Genomic DNA, 21,771 nt, shown 5'->3' on the forward strand with positions numbered 1-21,771 from the left:
GGCATGAGAATCGCTTGAACTCGGGAGGTGGAAGTTGCAGTGAGAAACACGGCACTCTAGCCTGGGTGACAGAGTGAGACTCTGTCTTATAAAAATAAAATAAAAATTAACCAGCAAGTCACATTAAGGAAAAGAGGGATAACAACAGTAGACTGGTACAGTGGCTCATGCCTGTATTTCCAGCATTCTGGAAGGCTGAGGGCTGGAGAATTGCTTGAGGCCAGGAGTTTGAGACCAGGCTGGGCAACATATCAAGACCCCATCTCTAAAAACAAATTGAAAAATTAGCTAAGCACAGTGGTGGTGCACACTGGTAATCCCAGCTACTCAGGAAGATGAGGCAGGAGGATTGATTGAGCCCAGGAGTTTGAGATTATAGTGAGCTATGATCATGCTACTCCACTCTAGCCTGGACAGCAGAGCGAGACTTGATCTCTTAAAAAGAAAAGAAAAAAAAATTAAATCAATCAGTAATTATGGTGTAGGTCAAAGACTGTTCTCTCTACCAAAGTATATTAAAGTCAAAAACATAACCCCAGTGATAGGTAGAAAAATCAATATTTGTGTATTTTAAATATGTCTTAGCAGAAAATATTTCTGAATTTTTTACTTATTTGTTGTATTTAGTTTTCTGAAAATGGTAACCAGAAGAATTTGAGAATTCTAAGCTTGGAATTGATGAAACTTAGAAACAAAAGAGAAACAAAGATGAGGGTGAGTGCTGCCTTTGGCAGGTTTGCTGTGTCTGGATCTGGGGATCAGTACAATTTTCTCATTTCCTAAAACAGGTATCTTTGTTGTGTAGGGTATGATGGCTAAGCAAGAAGGCATGGAGATGAAGCTGCAGGTCACCCAAAGGAGTCTCGAAGAGTCTCAGGGGAAAATAGCCCAACTGGAGGGAAAACTGTAAGTGACTGAATGTGAAGAGAAATTGTTAAGTGGAAGCAATTCTTGATTTGACTCTCTTCACAAATTATTGTTTACTGAGACTTCAACCTTCTCTTAGTACTTAACTCATTGCCTCCCTCCAGTTGCCCTATTTCTCTTTTTAAACGAGAATGAGCCCTAATCATTCTCAAACATGTTGTGCTAGAAAGTTGTATGAGTGCATTACTTTTGTATGTCTTCTGTATTAATGATGAGGAAAGGTTTCATGATCTTATGAAAGTGGTCATTAGATTGAAATTGAGAAACACTGTTATAGGAAGTTGTGATTTATGCACAATCCTAGCCTTTGATCTTGAGCTTTAATTTACAGATAATAAAATGTGTGGATAGTAAGTATTCAGTTTGGTGACTTCAGCAATTGTATACACCTATGTAACCATTACCAAACAAGATAGAGAACATTTTCATCCCTTCAGAAAGTTCCTTCATACCTCTTCTTGTCCCCCTGCTACTGCCTATGTCATGTCCCCATCCCTACAACTACTTTCTCACTTACATCATCATAAATTAGCTTTGCCTTTTTTTATTTATTATTATTATTATTATTATTTTTTTTTTTTAGAGATGGTGTATTGCTATGTTACTCAGGCTGGTCTCAAACTCTCAAACTCCTGGACTCAAGTGATACCACCCTGGCCTTCCAGAGTGCTGGAGTTATAGACATGGGCCACGATTTTGCCTGGCCGGTGTTGCCTTTTTTTAGGATGTGCAAGAGAGAAAGAGCATGTGTGTGTGTTGTTTCTTTTGTTTGATGTAATTTTTCAAGATTCATCCAAACCGTTCTGTATACTGTAATTTTTCCCATTTTATTTCTGAGTAGTGGTTCACCTTATGAATATACCTCCATCTCTTTACTCTTCTCCTTTTGATCATTATTTGGGCTGTTGCCAGTTTCTGCCATTAAAAAGACTGCTGTGAACATATTTTATGATTTTTTATGGACATATTTTTATTTCTCAGAAATTTCTAGGAGTAGAATTCTTGGGTAATAGGGTACTGCATATATAATGTTTTATAAAACTCAAAAGTGTTTTTGCCATCTTTATACACCCCCTGGCAATTTGTGATAGTTTCAGTTGTTCCAGATTCTCACCAACATTTAATGTTGTCAGTCTGTTTGATTTTAGCCTTTCTACTAGGTAGGAAGTGTTATCTCCTTTGTGATTTTAATTCGTTAGCACGAATGTTGACCATATTTTTATGTGCTTATTGACCATTTTATGTGCATATCACCTTTTGCAAGATGTCTATTGGAGTCTTTTGTCCATTTCTTGCATTGGACAGTTTGGTGGAGGTAAACAGATAAGTAATTGAATACCAGGTAGTCTGGGACAAAAGCTTTATGGCACACAAAATGCTATTTAGTATGTTGGGTGGGTGGGGAAACCAGGAAGACCACAAAAAAATATTATTTCTAACACTTGGGATACTGTAATGATGGTTCTCGTCATCATAGGTTTTTTGTCAGTGTATATTCAGAAAACTTTCTCACTTAAATAAAAATTTTAGTCTTCTATTTTGATATAAATTGTGAATTTGAGAAATCACATAAAATAATAGTTAAGAGTTAGGACTCTGGAGTCAGCCTGCCTGATACAGCAGTATCTGGTACGTAAGCATTATGTATGATTATTAAATAACGAAACTAGAATGTATTAACATATGCAATTTTTGTTTTAGTGTTTCAATAGAGAAAGAAAAGATTGATGAAAAATCTGAAACAGAAAAACTCTTAGAATACATCGAAGAAATTAGGTAATATGAGCAGTAGCTTTAAATTGAACCTTATTTTTTTTAATACTGAGTCATTTTCATCATTTTTCTGTTATTTTTCCCTGTGCCTAAATAGATGTGCTTTTTAAGATAATTTGTTTTAATGCAGTTGTGCTTCGGATCAAGTGGAAAAATACAAGCTAGATATTGCCCAGTTAGAAGAAAATTTGAAAGAGAAGAATGATGAAATTTTAAGCCTTAAGCAGTCTCTTGAGGAGAATATTGTTATATTATCTAAACAAGTAGAAGATCTAAATGCGAAATGTCAGCTGCTTGAAAAAGAAAAAGGTATTACAGTGTTTTATAGTTACTTTCTTTAGATAAGTGTTACATACAACATTTAGGAAAAATACTGCTATGCTAAAACAACCTTTTAAATATAATTAGCTATACTAACATTTTAAATATAATTAGCTATATAGCTATAAAACAGCAAAAACCTGTACTGCATTTTAGAATATTTTACTCTTATAATGTTTGTTTTCTGTTTATTTCAATACAGCATATTACCTGTCTTGAGTGAAATAGTATAATTCTTGACTTTTCCACTAGGTGGCTATTTAAAAATCAGTAGATACACAGAACAAGATTTGTGGGTTTTGTTATTTAGCACATAATATATATTATATGGAGTAATGATACAAAGTTCACAGTTTTGTTTTTTTCTTCAGAAATACCATGCTAAAAGCAGTATAATGGAATATTATGGGAGTCCAGGTTTCTCAGTGTTAATGTTCTTACCTAATTCCAGTATTCTTGATGTTTTGCACTTTCTAGAAGACCATGTCAACAGGAATAGAGAACACAATGAAAATCTAAATGCTGAGATGCAAAACTTAAAACAGAAGTTTATTCTTGAACAACAGGAACGTGAAAAGCTTCAACAAAAAGAATTACAAGTTGATTCACTTCTGCAACAAGAGAAAGTAATTTACTACCATATTTTTTTAAACTGTTTATTTTGTGTCATACATTTCCCTATGTCTCTGAACACCTTTAAATTGTGTATATCCTTTGATCTAACAATTCTATCTTTAGAGTCTTATCCTGAGGACATAATCATGGATATGCTGAGGATTTAGCTACATATTTTCACTACATGTTCACCCTAGGGTTATGAATAATATGGGAAAATGACAACAGATACAGTAAAATAGGGAAATAATTTTTTAAAAATTTTCTGGCTCATTCTTGTGTTATTTAGGCTATATAAACATTTACACTTACCTTGTAAAAGAGTGTCTAATTACAGAAGAAACAAAGAAATTTTTAAAATCCAGATTATTTATAGAACATTTTATGTATCAGTGAGAAGAAAGAAAGTCCACTGAAAAATTATGGGCATAGGATAGAAACAGAGAAGGAGAAGTTCTGATGGCCTGTAAATATAGAAAGATACTCCACCTTAGTAGTAACCAAGGAAGTAGAAATAATGTTTTTTTCACTTACAAAATTGGCACAGATTAAAACGTTTGATAATATAAAATACTGGTGAGAGTTAAGCCAACAGGTACTTACATGCACTGATGTGAAATATTATAGTGTTGGACAACCTACAACAGCTAAAGGAATTGAGTAGATCTGTATACACTGACCTGGAAAGATTTCAGCAACAGAGTATATATCATTTATATCCCTCCCCAAATGTATATGTATATACAAGTGTAAAGAAAAATACCAGAAGGCATATATATTCCAAACTAGTAGCTATCTCTGCAATGGGAAAACTAAAATTAGGGGAAGAAGTCGTCAAAGATAATGTTAACATCATTTGTAATGTTAGAATTATTTCACAATGGTGATGTATTTGTATATTGTATAGCTTAAAAAATAATTTTATATAATATGAAAATCACCACACACTTTTTATATAATATGTGAAAAATTATATTAATATCAAAGCCAGTTGTAAAACAGATATATATGTAAAAAATATAATTTTAGTTTAAGAAGTTTGTGCATGTGCGTTGCATAGAAAAAAGCCTAAGATGATATTTGCCACAATGTTAACAAGGTATAGGAAATAATCTATGAAAACAAATATGCTATTTCTATATTGCTTTAAGGTTCCTTGAATCTCTTGAATTTAGGTTTCATCCTTCTTTATCTGTACTTTTTTTTGTCTCCTAGTACAAACTCACAATGCCATTCCTAATTATTTTGGTCGTTTTCTGTTTGGATATAGGAATTATCTTCTAGTCTTCATCAGAAGCTCTGTTCTTTTCAAGAGGAAATGGTTAAAGAGAAGAATCTCTTTGAGGAAGAATTAAAGCAAGCACTGGATGAGCTTGATAAATTACAGCAAAAGGAGGAACAAGCTGAAAGGCTGGTCAAGCAATTGGAAGAGGAAGCAAAATCTAGAGCTGAGGAACTAAAACTCCTAGAAGAAAAGCTGAAATGGTTTGTATTAATAGGATCTCATGTTTATATATGACTTCAGATGTATTTATTTTGAGTACTTTTTTTTAGTATTCTCATATCAGTCGTGAGCGTGTGAGGTTGGAATTATTTTACAATTAAGTGGTAATTATTAATTATTTTACAATTAAGTAGTAGACAGAGAATGTGTACACAAAACATACATGCAAACAAGTAAGACAGCCCCCTTTTTTAAGTTAAAAGTTAAAGGTTTTGCCCCCTTTTTTGAAGGCCAAAGAGAGTTTTAATAAACAAATGACAAAAGTTTTGCACTTCTTTACTACTCTGATAATTTCTGAAATTTATTGGACATCAGCATTAGAACAATAATGAACTCGGGGCTGGATGTGGTGGCTCATGCCTGCAACTCCCGTACTTTGGGATGCCAAGGTGGGAGGACTGCTTGAGCTCAGGAGTTTGCGACCAGTCTGTGCAATATGGTGAGACCTCGTTTCTACTAAAAATTAAAAAAAAACTAGCTGGGCACAGTGGTGTGTGCCTGTAGTCCCAGCTGCTTAGAAAGTTGTGGGAGGAGAATCACTTGAGCCCAGGAGATCAAGGCTGCAGTTAGCCATGATCACGTCACTGCACTCCAGCCTGAGCAACAGAGCGAGACTCTGTCTCAAAAACAAACAAAACACAATAATGAACTTGGGGGAAAAAAATAAAGAATCCCTCCCGTTAATAAATAGCATTCCCATTTTTGTCTATGCACTTACATAGTGTAAGTTATACCTTTAATTACATTTTTCAGGGAGCACAAACACTTCAAAAATAGCAATGGAAATGCAAAGCAGGCTGGCACAATGGCACATGCCTAAAGTCCCAGCTACTCAGGAGGCTGAGATGGGAGGATCTCTAGAGCCCAGGAGTTTGAGGCTGTAATGCTCAGTGATTGTGCCTGTTAATAGCCATGGCACTCTAGCCTGGGCAACGTAGCAAGATGCCACCTCAATCAATAACTGATAAAAAGCAAATGAGAAAAAATCATTATAACTGGGAAACATTCAAAAGTAAGAAATCTCTTATTTACAGTAGAAAGACTGAAATCTTGGCTGGGTGCGGTGGCTCACACCTGTAATCCTACCACTTTGGGAGTCTGAGGCGGGCAGATCACAAGGTCAGGAGTTCGAGACCAGCCTGGCCAACATGGGGAAACCCCATCTCTACTAAAAATACATAGTAAATTAGCCTGGCGTGGTGGCGCACGCCTGTAATCCCAGCTATTCAGGAGGCTGAGGCAGGAGAATTGCTTGAACCCAGGAGGCGGAAGTTGTGGTGAGCTGACATCGCACCACTGCACTCCAGCCTGGGCGACAGAGGGAGACTCCGTCTCAAAAACAAAAGACTGAAATGTCACTTTTTTCCCGAACTCTAGTTGCTTATAATTTCTGCCACATTGTGTTTCCTTCTCCTATACACTTATTTATTTCATTTTGTTTTGTTTTGTCCATAGTAATTGCTAATTTTTTATTTATTAAGAGAAACTATTCCTTAGCCTACATATTCATATTTCATAGTTCAGGAACACAGGTCAGTGACAAACACTACTACGTTTATTTAAATTAAAAAGTCTGGTTTGATTCTTGAGTTCAAATTGCAAATATTTAAATCCTTGGGATCTCATCATTAAAACACTTGTTGTCAAAGGACTGTGGGCTAGATATGAGTTTGTGTTATTGTAATATATCTCACACCTGTGTATCTGTCTCGGTGGATATTTTTGTTATTAACCTTTTCTGTTTTCTTATGATTAGTGATGCAAATGAACAGCAAGGTTTTTCATATCCCTGCTTTTGGGGGAACAATACAAAATTATAATTAGGGGTGTTATTCTATACTACAGCCAATCCCAGGGGACAGGAATCTTGGGAAAATAAGATAATGTCATTTTCAGAGAGGAAAGAAAATTGAGATAACTTTTTATTCCAACTCAAAAAACTGTGGTCCAATGGTCAAGAGATAAGGATTTTTATTACTAATTCTGTTAGCTAACTGGTTGATTCTGAGCAAAACAATCTTAGTTTCTTTCATTTTCTACTTCATTAGATATAAAAGAGTTTTATTAGATGGTCTCTAAGATCCCTTCTAGCCTGGAAATTTCAAGCTTAAGAGAAAAACCAACTAAGAATTGAAGATAATTCCTCTAGGGGACAGGGAAGAAAATATTTTTATTATAAACTCTTTAGTCATATTTGATTGCTCTTGCTGTGGCGTGTATATTTTTGAAATCCGACACTTGTTACAGAATGAATTTGATCAGCTGTTTTTCTTATCTCAGTGTCCAACTTAGTCTATAAGGACACAATGCTTATTTACAATTTTTAGTTCTGTATATTCTTTAAAAGATCTCTCATAAGCTTATATGCATATCTAAAGATTTTATCACCACTTTGGAAATATATTATTTCCAAAATATCCCTGAAATTTAATAGCGTATGTTTATAAAGATGACTTAAAACCCATTCTGCCTATGCAAAATAATCCATTAAAGAAGTTATTAAATCTTTCAGTAATAGAGTATTATGTGGGTTATTCATATAATCAGAATAAATCCACAGTCTTGTAACTCTTTCTGTAATTTAAAATGAAGTGGCTTTAATTGTTCATGGTATTGCTCGAGTATCTAAATGGAGAGAATGAAACTTTATTCAGTCCAGATGTTTTTTTAACTGGTAATCTTTTGCAGTCTTTAGTCCTGGCTAGTATCTTAAGATTTTGTTTTACAGTCTTTTATATCCTACTACCTTCTTTGCCCAAATTTTTAAAGTAAAATAAGCAGGAAAGATAAGTTGAAGCTAGTAGAAAAATGCATAAAAAACATGCTTTTCGAGGTAAGTCATAAATTAGGATCTGAGCTATTTAGCAGGTAATGCAATGGTGAAGATATGAGCTATATGATTCACAGTTTCAAAGGTAAATACTATTTTCTTTCTTAGGGTAGTAATTGTAGGTGGCATTTTATCTTTCAATTATATCTTTTTCTTAGGAAGGAGGCTGAACTGGAGAAAAGTAATGCTGCTCATACCCAGGCCATCCTGCTTTTGCAGGAAAAGTATAACAGTACAGTGCAAAGCCTTGAAGATGTTACTGCTCAATTTGAAAGGTATTTTTCTTGGGAGCCTGCACTCTTAAATATAATGTGAGCAGAAAAAGGGGTGTTTACCCAGGGAAATATGTGAACAAAGCAGTCATACAAAGGATGATTCGTATTAGTTTAAATTCCATAATCACCAACCATAAGTGGACATTTAGCATTATCTGGTAATCTGATTATATTTATATAATTCCCCTTTATAATTTATAGCAATTCCCCTTTCTCACCATCCACTTCAACTTTTATGCACTGAACCAGGTGTGGCGGCACATGCCTGTAGTCCTAGCCACTGCATAAGCTGAGGGGAGGATCAAGTCATGCAAGCGTTTGGTGCTTCTGCCCTACTCTCTTGATGTTATCATTTTCATAAAGAATTCAGAAGTTTTTATCTCTTGCTAAACCTATAAAGAGACCCCCATTTATACTCATCCTATCTTCCCACCTATTACAGGTGAAATGTCCTAGTCTTTTAATCTTCAGTGACCTCATTCTATCATTTTGTTTTCTCATAATTTGAAACCTTTTTACTGGAATTTTTCCAATCAATATTAAAACATGTTAATGTACATCTATCTCTAAAATATATTAATTAGCTGGCCACTGTGGCTCGTACCAGTAATCCCAGTGCTTTGGGAGGCCAAGGCAGGAGGATTGCTTGAGGCCAGGAGTTTGAGACCAGCCTGGGCAATAGAGTAAGACCTTGTTTCTACAAAAAAAAATATTAAGAATTAGCCAGGCATTGTGGCACATGCAGCTTGGGAGGCTGAGGGCAGCAGGATCACTTGAGCCCAGGAGTTCCAGGCTGCACTGAGCTAAGATCACACCACTGCACTCCAGCCTGGGTGACAGAGCAAGACTGTCTCAAAAACAAACGAAAAATAAATAAAATACATAAATTGTTTTAAATACTCCTCTGACCCTAACTTCCTTTTGCAGCTATCTAACACCACCAGTCATTCCCTTCTTAACCCCAAATTCTACTCCTTTGCAGTCCTTTTCCTTCTCCTCCTTTTTCTTCTCTTGACAGAGAAGATTGTCTCTATATCCACTTCCTTACCTCCCATGCCTTCTACTTATTTTCTCCTTAAATAAAAAGTTTATTTTGGGTGGAACTACAAATTACAAAGGCCAATATAATGAATACCTATATATTAATGTTAACATTTTTATTTACCACATTTACTTTAGCTCATTTTGGGGGAGAGTTTCCTTTCTTTTATTTAGTAAATACAAAAGAATGCATAACCTGTACGTAAACTATAGAGCTTGAAGATAAAACTGACATGCATGAACCTATAGAAGATAACCAGTAAGCCAAAAGATTTACAACAACTTAGTATCCATATGTAAGTTCCTCTGCCATCCCATGAAAATGGAACAGATAACACTGTCCCGAAGTCTACATTATTTCCTTGCTTTTTTCCCCTGTGTATTATAATTTTATGACACGTATATCCATACAAATCATGCATTATGTAATTTTCCTTCTCCTTGAACTTTACCAAAAAATGTCATCATAGTATATGCCATTTCCTGGGACTTATTTTTTCATTCTGCATTATGTGTGTTTTCAGGATTGAATCGTGTTGTCTGAGGCTATGGTTTGTTGATAGTCACTGCTATGCGTATTTTATTGTATGAATATAACACAACTTATTTATTCATTCTTTGAACTTTGGGCTATTTCCCATTTGGTTAGTTATTAGTTATTTGGTGACTATAAGTATACATGTATGTAACAATTTCTCTAAAGCCAAAGGTATATAAATGTTCAACTCTAAAACTTAATACCAAATCACTTTCCAACGTGGGAGTAAGAATCTACACTCCCACTGGTGTTGTATAAGTTTCCATTTATCTTCTTTGCCAAAGCTTGTTAGACTTCTTAAACTTTGCCAGTGTACTTAGTGTAAAATGGCTTCTTACTGTGGATAATTCATTTTTCCTTTTCCATAAAAGGCTTGTTTATAACTTTTGTTTATTTGTCTATAGGGTTATCATCTTTTCCTCATTGATTTGTAGAGGTTTTCTTTATCAGCCATATGGGTTACAGGTATCTTCTGCCAGTTTAGCTTATTTTTTTATTTTCTTTTTGATTTCTTCTGATGAGTGGAAATTCTTGATTTCAATATGGTTAAAATATTTATCTGTATGTGGGTTCTCTTGCTTCTCATTTAAGAGCTTCTTTCTATCTCAAAGTGTGAAGGTATTCAATCAGTTTTCTTCTAAAAATCTTAAAATTTCACTTTCCGTTTTTCCACCTAGAACTGATTTCTGTGTGTGTAGCAATATAGGGATCAAATTCATTTTTTGTTTTCCCTATGGACAACCAATTGCCTAGTTTAACTTAATTCATTAAATTGTACCTTGTTTCCCCAGTGATCTGCTCCCACATGTGATACATTATGACAGACACATAGATAAATAATTTATATGTGTATATGTTTTATTTATAATTTTTATTGTATCAGAACATATAAATTATATAAATATATGTAAATTATATATATATATTTATTTATTGCTAATATCAATCCTGTAAAGGAATTTCCCTTCTCGTTAGTTTGAAGAATAGTGCTTCAGGAGGTTTTTATCTATTCTGTGATTTCACTCACTATCCATATACTCGTTGCATTAAAATTTATTTCATCAAACCAGACCTTTCTTTACAGCTCCATATTCACATATCCAGTTACCCACTTGACATCTTCAAGTAGATATCGCACTGTCTTTTAATATTAACCTGTCCAAACCAACTCTTGATCCTTCCATTGCTTTCTACCCCAGTCTCTCATTGTTTTTATTGTAATCAGTGACATCATCTTCCCAGCTTTTCATTCTATAAATCTTAGAGTCATTCTTCATCATTCTCTCTTCCTTACCCCCAATATTGAATCTATCTCTTGAATTTTTCTACTCTGCTTCCAAAAGAGATCTTGTGTCTTTCCATTGCCAGTTCCTTTGTCTAAGCCTCCTTTATCACTCACCTGGGCTGATAAATAATTGTTTTCGAGTTGATCCTTCAATTTTGCATTCTTTCTCCTGCCCTAATCCATCCTCCTCATAGCTCTAGAGTGAGCTACACATTCAATTAAACACCTTTTTATTTTATTTATTTGTTTATATATTTTGAGTCGGAGTTTCGCTCTTGTTGCCCAGGCTGGAGTGCAATGGCACTATCTCAGGTCACTGCAACCTCCCCCTCCCAGGTTCAAGTGATTCTCCTGCCTCAGCCTCCGGAGTAGCTGAGATTACAGGTGTCTGCCACCACGCTCGGCTAATTTTTTGTGTTTTTAGTAGTGACAGGGTTTCACCATGTTGGTCATGCTGGTCTCGAACTCCTGACCTCAGGTGATCCACCTGTCTCGGCCTCCCAGAGTGCTGGGATTACAGGCATGAGCCACCACACCCAGCCTACTTGGACACCTTTAATGGTTCCTGTCTATCCCCCAGGTAAGCCCACTGTGCCTGCGGTGATGACCTTCATGCCACCAGCTTCTGCTCCAGCCTTTCTTACTCCTTAGGCTCTAGTCTCACTTCTTATTTTTTGAATTGTGAGTAATTTTCATGCTTGGTAGTTGATTTCTTTTCTATCTCTATGCATACTTCCTGCACCTAGTAGGCACTTGATTTTTTTTTCTTTGAATACACGGCAGATGCCACGTAAACTCACTAGTACTTGCCTCAGAACACTGAATTCTTACCTGTGTTAAATGCATGAATACATTAAAAACTTTTTAGTTTTACTTAGAAGTATATAAAGTATAAACTGATCAGTTATGATTGTCATACGCAATAGTTAGAAAACTACTTTGACTTTTTTTTCTTTTTAATAAGCTATAAAGCGTTAACAGCCAGTGAGATAGAAGATCTTAAGCTGGAGAACTCATCATTACAGGAAAAAGTGGCCAAGGCTGGAAAAAATGCAGAGGATGTTCAGCATCAGATTTTGGCAACTGAGAGCTCAAATCAAGAATACGTAAGGTATATAGAGCAAATAATGGCCTTAGAACCATTAAGACAATTTAATGTTGAAAGCCAGCTAGTAACTGTCCCTTGGCTTGCTTTTGGCCATCTTATATTGCAAATTAAGAATTTACTCAGTTAAAAAATGTCACTTCTTGAAGAGTTCCTTGAGGTTTAAAAAAAGAAAAGAAAAATTAATGAAAGTGGCTATAAAATGTTTAGTGACCTCTTCTCTCTCAAACCAAAGGATGCTTCTAGATCTGCAGACCAAGTCAGCACTAAAAGAAACAGAAATTAAAGAAATCACAGTTTCTTTTCTTCAAAAAATAACTGATTTGCAGAACCAACTCAAGCAACAAGAGGAAGACTTTAGAAAACAGCTGGAAGATGAAGAAGGAAGGTAATCTATGATTAGAACCTGAGTGCCTTGTTAACTCAGTTACGATGTTATTTTTTAAATAACTATGTTTTTCTCAATTTAATTTTTCCATGCAGAAAAGCTGAAAAAGAAAATACAACAGCAGAATTAACTGAAGAAATTAACAAGTGGCGTCTCCTCTATGAAGAACTGTATAATAAAACAAAACCTTTTCAGGTTTGTCAGTTAGGAGTAAACTTACTTGTGTTTATTCTAGGGATTCACTTTGTTCCCTACTATAGTGAGGACAGTGACTCGGGTTTTCTGCAAGATCATTTTGCTCTGCACTTACAGTGCCAATTTAGCTCACTATTAAAGGTTTATACATTTTATTAAATTATTATGCATAATTTTTTCCCACATTATTGAAGTATAATTGACAAATTTAATTGACATAATTTTGTCAATGGACCCTTTGTGGTTTAAAAAAAATCTTTGTAATGAGGAACTTAAAAGTTTGGCTTAGAGGGCTTGCCTGGTATGAGCTTTTGATAATTAACCTATTTTAATTTGTGATATGACTTATTGCAAATACTCATTGTTTCTCAATATACTGATCTTTTAAAAGAAAAAAGAATAAATGCTGATTTTGGAAGTTAGAAGTACAGTATTGGTTATAATGTGGTGATCTAACTGATACAGATAAAACTGGCCAGCTGGCTTTTTTACCTTGTTTCTTTTCCTCTGTTTTAATGATCTTTAAAATGAAAAATACAAAGTTTAAAAGATTTTCATAGAGAATCTATGGAGAGCCCTGAGAATATGTAAACATACCTTGTTTTCATTTGTGTTTTTAATTTTCTTTAGTGTTTATGGTTTATATGAAACTAGTAAGATCAAACTGTTTTAAGTCTTAACTTTATTTTAAAAATCTTTTTCAGCTACAACTAGATGCTTTTGAAGCAGAAAAACAGGCATTGTTGAATGAACATGGTGCAGCTCAGGAGCAGCTAAATAAAATAAGAGATTCATATGCTAAATTATTGGGTCATCAGAATTTGAAACAAAAAATCAAGCATGTTGTGAAGTTGAAAGATGAAAATAGCCAACTCAAATCGGTTTGTAAAATGACTTTTCATTTTATTAAAGATATTGGAGTGGGGGTTATTCTAACTATAATACTTAAATAAAATGAAAATCTTTGGTATCAGAAAAAAATAACAGTTTATAGAGGAAAATTGAGCTGTGATTTAGTGGATTTATTTTAGAGTGTTGACCAGATGGGCATTCAATGTTCTAAAGTTTTCTAGCTACCTTCTTAATATATTGAAAATTACTAGAGTAATTGGATGAATTCATTAAGCTTTACATATCTATTTCCATTTGCAAAACTGCAAACTCCTTGATGTAAAACCATAAAGAGAAGCAGTGTTCAAAAATATTTGGGCATTTAAATTTTTTAACATATGTATTGAGATATAATTGACATCCCATACAATCTACCCATTGAAAGTGGACAATTCAGTGTTTTTTAGTATACTCACAGATATGTGCAACCATCACCATAGTCAATTTTAGGACATTTTCATCACCTCAAAATGAAACCTTGTTATTCTTTTCCTAACACTCTCCTATCTCCTCACCCCACCCCACCCTTCAGCCCTAAGCAACCACTAATCGACTTTCTGTCTCTGTTGATTTCCCTATTGTGGACCTGGCATATTCATGGATTCAAATAATATATGGCCTTTTGTTACTGGCTTTTTTCAGTCAATTAGCATAATATTTTCAAGATTCACTTGTGTTGTAGCTTGGAGAGTACTTTATTTTTTTTATAGCCTAATAATTCATTATGTGGGTATACCACATTTTATTTATTCGTTTGTCAGTTGGTAAACACTTGTTTGCACATTTTTGGCTATTATGAATAATGCTACCATAAACATTCATGTACAGGTTTTTGTATGGACATTTGTTTTTATTTCCCTGGGAAAGACTAGGAGGGAAATTTCCAGATCATTTGATAACTCTACATTTAATTATTTCAGGAAGTATCAGACTATATTCAGATGAGATCGGGTGCATTCAGGGTGGTATGCTCATAGAAAGGTCAGACTGTATTCAAAAGTGGCTCATACCAATCTATATTCTACAGGCACGAGGGTTCCAATTTCTCCACATTGTTACCAACATTTGTTATTATCTGACTTCTTTATCGTAGCCATTGTAGTGGGTATGCAGTGGTATCTCATTAACTTGCATTTTCTTAATTGGTAATGATGTTGGTCATCTTTTCATGTGCTTACTGGCCATTTGTATATCTTCATGAAAGAAATGTCTGTTCATACTCTGCTCATTTTTAAATTGGATTATTAGTCTTTTTATTATTGTGAGAATTCTTCATCTATTCTGGACACAAGTCTCTTATGTATTATTTGCAAATATCTTCTCCCATTCTGTGCATTGTCTTTTCACTTTGTTGATGATGTCCTTTGACCCAAAAAACTTTTATGAAGTCCAGTGTGTCTATTTTTTTGTTTGTTCGTTCCTTGGTATCTATCTCCTCTGCCAAATTCAAGGTCAGGAAGGTTTACCCCTGTGTTTTCTTCTAAGAGGTTTATAGTTTTAGCTCTTACATTTAGATTATTGATTGATTTTCAGTTAATTTTTGTATGTGGTGTGCAGTAAAGGTCCAACTTCATTCTTTAGCATGTGGACATGCAATAGTCCCCACACTATTTTTTAAAGAGAATATTCTTGCCTCCAGTTAATGGAGTTAGCATCCAATTAAAAAATCATTTAGACTGTACATGTATGGATTTATTTCTAGACTCTCAACTGTCTTCCATTGATCTATACATCTATCCTTGTGCCACCACACTGTCTTGATTACTGTTGTTTTGTAGTAAGTTTTGAAATCAGGAAGCGTGAGTCCTCTTTGTATTTTTCAATATGGTTTTGTCTATTCTGGACCTCTTGCAATTCTATATTAATTTTGGAATCAGTTTTTCTACAAAGAAACCAGCTGGGATTCTGATGAGAATTGCATTGAATCTGTAGATCGAGTTGGAACATATTATTATCTTCACTAGGTTAAGTCTTCTAATATATGAATATGGGATATTTTTCCAATTATTTAGATCTCATTTAATTTCTTTCAACAATGTTTTATAGTTTTCAGAGTATAAGTTTTCCACTTTTGTTAAATTTATTACTATTTTATTCTTTTTGATGTTTTGTAAATGAAATTGTTAATTTCATTTTTGGATTGTTCATTGCCAGTGTATAGAAATACAATTGATTTTAATATATTTATCTTGTATCCTGCACCCTTGCTAAACTCATTTTAGTTCTAATAGTTTTTTAGTGGATTCCTTAGGATGTTCTTATAGATCATGTCTTTTGCAAATAGAGATAGTTTTACTTGTTTTCCAATCTGGATGCCTTTTATTTCTTTTTCTTGTCTAATATCTCTGGCTAAAACCTGTAGTATAATACAGTGTTGAATTTAGAAGTAATGAAAATGGATGGACAGCCTTGCTTTGTTCCTGATCTAGGGGGAAAGCATTCAATCTTTCTCCATGATATATGATGTTAGCTGTATGATGTATATAGTGTGACATTATTAGATGTTGATTTGTCGGCCAGCCGAGGTGGCTTACTCCTGTAATCCCAGCACTCTGGGAGGCCAAGGCAGGTGGATCACCTGAGGTCAGGAGTTTGAGACCAGCCTGGCTAACATGGTGAAACCTCGTCGCTACTAAAAATACAAAAGTTAGCTAGGTGTGGCGGCGGGCGCCTGTAATCCCAGCTACTTGGGTAGGAGAATCGCTTGAACCCAGAAGACAGAGGTTGCAGTGAACCGAGATGGAGCCATTGAGCCTGGGAGACAACAGCGAAACTCCATCTCAAAAAACAAACATGTCGATTTGTCATAGATGCTCTTTATCAAGTTGAGGAAGTTCCCTTCTGTTTCCTAGTTTGTTGAGCATTTTTATATGAAAGGGTGATGAATTCTATCAAGTGTTTCTTCTATTTCTATTGAGATTATCATGTGATTTTTTTATTCTGTTGATATGTTGTATTTTATTAATTGATTTTTAGATGTTAATCTAACCTTCTGAGATAAATCTCACTTGGTTATGGCATATAATTATTTTTATATGTTGCTGAGGGTCTTTTTTCAGCCATATTCCTAAGAGATACTGGTCTGTAGGTTTTCTTTGCTTTGTTTTTGTTTTTTTAATGTCTCTGTCTCATTTTGGTATCAGGGTAATGGTGACATCATAAAATGAGTTGAGAAATGTTCCCTCTTTTCTATGTGCAATGGTTTTTGAATAATTGGTATTAATTCTTCATTGAATGTGTGGTAGAATTTATTGGTGAAGCCATCTGGACCTTGGTTTTTCTTGTGAATATTTTTTGGTTACTAATTCAATATCTTTACTTGATATAGGCTTATTCAGATTATCTCTTTCTTCTTGAGTCGGTTTTCTTCTTGAGTAGTTTATGTCTTTCTATAAATGTGTCTAATTTGTTGGTATATAATTGTTCATAGTATTCCTTTATAATCTTTTTTTTATTTCTGTAAGGTCAGTAGTAATGGCTCCTCTTTATTTCTGATTCTAGTAATTTGGGTCTTCTTTTTTTAAGTTTCTTTCTTTTTTTAAATTTTTAGTAGAGAAAAAACTTTATTTTTTTGTTTGGTTTTTGGGGTTTTTTAGAGACAGGATCTCACTCTGTCACCAGGCTGGAGTGCAGTGATGCAATCACGGCTCACTGCAGCCTCAACCTCCCTGGGCTCAGGTGATCCTCCCACCTCAGCCTCCCAAGTAGCTGGGACTACAGGCGTGCGCCACCACACCTGGCTAATTTTATTACTTTTTGTAGAGACAGAGTTTTGCCATGTTGCCCAGGCTGGTCTGGAGCTCCTGGGCTCAAGGAATCTACCAGCTTTGGCCTCAAAATGCTGGGATTATAGGCTTGAGCCACTGCACATGGCCAAGAACTTTTCTTTTTTATAATTTCATCTTTTATTTTAGATGTGGGGGTACATATGCAGATTTGTTACATGGGTGCATTGCATGATACTGAGGTTTAGGGTATGACAGGTCCTGTCACCCAGGTAGTAAGGATAGTACTCAATAGGTGGTTTTTCAGCCCTTGTTTAATGGCTGAAAAATCCAACATCCAATTACTCTCAGACATTTTTTCTCCTTTTGTGCAAATGTATAGGTTATACTTTTCTGTTTATTGGCATGCCTTGTAATTTTTCACTGGAAAGTAAATTTTTAGATCATATATTGTAGCATTTCTGGGTACAGATCCCCCTCCTTTTGGGGCTTTTTATTTGCTTGTTTGCTTAATGAGTGGCTCAATTATTTTAGTGAAACCTATCCCACTACCTCCCCAGACCCCTACAGTGTTGTGCCTTTGATGTTGCTGTTCAGGGAGGTACAGTTTTAGGTGTGCCCACAATTACCCTGGGATGACACTTGCTTTGGTAGGGCTGCCTTCCTCTCTTTCCGTGAACGTAGTGGCTGTAAACTCCAGTAGATGCTGGCTCCTTGCTTGATTATTTGCAACAGTGCCTTAGGGCATAAATTGCTCTATAAACTAATCCAATCAAATTCTGGCTCCTTTGTAGGGGTTACATATGAGAGCAGTGCTGGATATTTATTCTGACTACAGAAGGGCTCATCCCAGCTGTCTTATTCCGTAGTTTTCTCCTGCAAACTAACTAGTGTACTGTTCAGCCTGTATCTTAAATCTCCTCCCAATTCTCTCTCACTATAATCACCACTGTTCTTTAATGGTTCCCCAACCTTTTTGGCACCAGGGACTAATTTTGTGGAAGGCAGTTTTTCCACAGACCGGATCACCCAGCTCGTGATGGGTTGATGTGGATGGTTTTAGGATTAAAGTGTTCCACCTCAGATCATGAGGCATTAGATTCTCATACGTAGCATGCAACCTAGATCCCTCACATGTGCAGTTCACAATAGGGTTCACACGGCTGTGAGAATCTAACGCCGCAGCTGATCTGCCAGGAGGGGGAGCTCAGGGGGTAATGCTTATGCTTCCTGGCTCACCATTTGCCTCCTGCTCTGCAGCCGGGTTCCTAACAGGCCTTGAATGGGTCTCGATCTGTAGCCCGGAGGTTGGGGACCCCTGCTTTAGAGCACCCTTAGGCTTCAGCTTCTCCAAGCTCTGTTGCAGGTGAAGTCAGTTCCTTTGAAAAGAAATGAGGAGCTACCTGTTTTATGGCCTACTTGTCTTTTCCGCCCTTCTTTCCCCCTCCCCCGACAATATCCCTGAGCCAGGACTAGAGCTGAAATTGGGGACAATGGCAGTTTTCTCTCTGAGTGACATCCTCTGCCCTAGGAGCTGAGTTTTCAGTGGACTTGTGGGTAAGAGATGAGGAATAGCCTCAGGCCCTCTTGACTCACCTCCTGGTCTAGAACCATCCCCCTCATGAGCCAGAGAAAAAGTCATCGGGGCCCAGCATTTTCAACACACTGTGCCCAAGGTGAGCCCCTGTTCCATGAATGGGGTTGAGTGAAGGAAGGGATCCCCCACCTCACAATTGCATTTGTCCAGGATATAACCGCAGCCACAGGGAGCTGGGGACAAAATGAGAAACTCTGATGTCCTGGGCCTCCTGGGAGGGAAGCTTCTGACTCAGAGTTGGGGGAAAAGAGGGCCCTGTGCTTTTGGCTGTAGCCGTCTGGCGTAGACTTTGCCTTGCTAAGCTGGGAGTGGGAAGAGGGGAAGGAGTTTTGGCTTAAATACTGCAGACTCTCTTTTTCACCAAGTTTTTGCAGATTTTCTTGAATAGATGTTTCTTCATTTGCTGTTTTTCCCTTAGGTCAATTTGCAGAGGCTTTAACTGGTTAACATTTTATAACTTTTAGTTTCACTAGGGAGCAGGTTAGCAGAACTTTCATGCTGTCATGCCAGAAGTCCATCTCAGCAATTACTTTTGAGTTGAACTTTTATCAGAAAAATAGCTTTGTAGCTGTAGAGGGGCAAGGAGATTTAAAAGACTGTATCTTCTTTGTCACAGCTGTTTCATGTCATTTTGTAATTCAGTCTTAAAGCCTGTGTCTAGTAGTGATTTTTGCTGTTGAGTGTGATAATACATAAACAACTTTGGAATTTGCCCACAACATTGGTAACACATTTCACTGACATAATCTTTAATAATTGTTTATTACCTATTATTTCTTTTTACCTAGGAAGTATCAAAACTCCGCTGTCAGCTTGCTAAAAAAAAACAAAGTGAGACAAAACTTCAAGAGGAATTGAATAAAGTCCTAGGTATCAAACACTTTGATCCTTCAAAGGCTTTTCAGCATGAAAGTAAAGAAAATTTTGCCCTGAAGACCCCATTAAAAGAAGGTAAGACATGAATAAATGCATAAAAGTGTCCTCTTCCTTTGGATTTGCTTTTATAGCATTTAGCAAGTCATCCATTTTATGAACTGTGAAAATTTGTTGACACCTTCTGATAAAAGCAGTTCTTACTGAGATTGTTGTGTACAATGACTGTTTTTTTCCTCCTTCTATGCTTTCTTTTCTGTATACCTGGATTCTGCCTGTTCTTCAAGGCTGGATCAAATTATATCTTCCTTGAAGCTTTGCATGACTATTTTGTCCCTGTCCACACACCCCAAATTACTCCCTCTATAATACCCTTAGCATTTTAACCTAAATATCTCTTAGGTCCTTAATCATTTTCTAATTTGTAGTTTTAGAGAAGTAAATTTCTTATTTCTTGACTGTGAATGTTTGTCTTTCACAATCAATTAAAGTTGGTTGAAATGATAAAGAAATCTAAAAATTATCTTACAGAATATATTGCTTCATCTGCCTTAAAGAAGATACAAGGCCTGTTTTTAGTTTATAATGATGGAGAAATTCATTTTAATCTAGATTACCAATACTTTTTTCAATAATTCTTCTAGGCAATACAAACTGTTACCGAACTCCTATGGAGTGTCAAGAATCATGGAAGTAAACATCTGAAAAACCTGTTGAAGATGATTTCATTCGTATTGTTGTTATTGATATTGTTGTTATTATATTTGACATGGGTATTTTATAATGTATTTAATTTTAACTGCCAATCCTTAAATATGTGAAAGGAACATTTTTTACCAAAGTGTCTTTCGATGTTTTATTTTTTCTTGCAAATACCTCCTCCCTAATGCTCACCTTTATCACCTCATTCTGAACCCTTTCTCTGGCTTTCCAGCTTAGAATGCATCTCATCAACTCAATCTTCCTTTAAAAGTCAGTATCGTATTATTATCCTCCTGTTCTGAAACCTTAGTTTCAAGAGTCTAAACCCCAGATTTTTCACTTTGATCCTGGAGGTCTTTTCTAGTCTGAGCTTCTTTAGCTAGGCTAAAACACCCTGGCTTATTATTGCCTCTACTTGGATTCTGATAATGCTCATTTGGTCCTACCTATTATCCTTCTACTTGTCCAGTTCAAATAAGAAATTATCCTTCGACTTGTCCAGTTCAAATAAGAAATAAGGACAAGCCTAACTTCATAGAAACCTCTCTATTTTTAATCAGTTGTTTAATAATTTACAGGTTCTTAGGCTCCATCCTATTTGTATGAAATTATAATCTGTGGATTGGCCTTTAAGCCTGCATTCTTAACAAACTCTTCAGTTAATTCTTAGATACACTAAAAATCTGAGAAACTCTGCATGTAACTATTTCTTTAGAGTTTGTCATATGCTGCTTGTCATCTGCATGTCTACTCAGCATTTGATTAACATTTGTGTAATATGAAATAAAATTACACAGTAAGTCATTTAACCAATTAATTTTTCAGCTTGTATTTTATGAAGTTACATTCATGCTTCTATGTAAGATGTATTTATCATCTCTACCCTACCCACACCACCTTGTCCCCAGAATCACAAAAGATAGTTTAGAAAGTGGTAAATCTGTCTCTAAAATGCCCGTTTTGCACATATCATTGGTATGATATTTATAAGCTACCTTTTTTATAATGTGTTCTCACTGATGGCCCAACAGGGACTATCAGAGTTGCTTTTCATAATTATTTTATTAGATCTTAATACATGGTTGAATTTTAAAATACAGTTTTTTAAATTAAGTTCAGAAGAAACGTAGAAATTAGGAAAATTGTGTAATAAAATAAAATGGTTTAATGGGCTGGGCCCAGTGGC

General features: G+C 35.5%; 1 protein-coding gene across 3 annotated transcripts in view; it reads left to right on the forward strand.

Annotated features, from left to right (window-relative positions):
• The window catches only part of HMMR (hyaluronan mediated motility receptor), a 30,938-nt gene extending 10,214 nt beyond the window's left edge, over positions 1–20,724 (forward strand). For all 3 annotated transcript variants that reach the window (XM_054487353.2, XM_063665335.1, XM_063665334.1), the window contains 13 exons: positions 628–714; positions 806–906; positions 2,629–2,703; positions 2,831–3,009; positions 3,499–3,647; positions 4,907–5,121; positions 8,129–8,245; positions 12,074–12,220; positions 12,450–12,602; positions 12,698–12,797; positions 13,502–13,678; positions 19,799–19,961; positions 20,528–20,724. In XM_054487353.2, coding sequence (XP_054343328.1) covers positions 628–714; positions 806–906; positions 2,629–2,703; positions 2,831–3,009; positions 3,499–3,647; positions 4,907–5,121; positions 8,129–8,245; positions 12,074–12,220; positions 12,450–12,602; positions 12,698–12,797; positions 13,502–13,678; positions 19,799–19,961; positions 20,528–20,580 — 1,716 coding nt within the window. In that variant the 3' untranslated portion in view covers positions 20,581–20,724. The remainder of the gene's footprint in view (positions 1–627; positions 715–805; positions 907–2,628; positions 2,704–2,830; positions 3,010–3,498; positions 3,648–4,906; positions 5,122–8,128; positions 8,246–12,073; positions 12,221–12,449; positions 12,603–12,697; positions 12,798–13,501; positions 13,679–19,798; positions 19,962–20,527) is intronic.
• Positions 20,725–21,771: the final 1,047 nt, after the last annotated feature.

Source organism: Pongo pygmaeus, chromosome 4 (assembly GCF_028885625.2).
Source record: "Pongo pygmaeus isolate AG05252 chromosome 4, NHGRI_mPonPyg2-v2.0_pri, whole genome shotgun sequence".
NCBI lineage: Eukaryota > Metazoa > Chordata > Mammalia > Primates > Hominidae > Pongo > Pongo pygmaeus.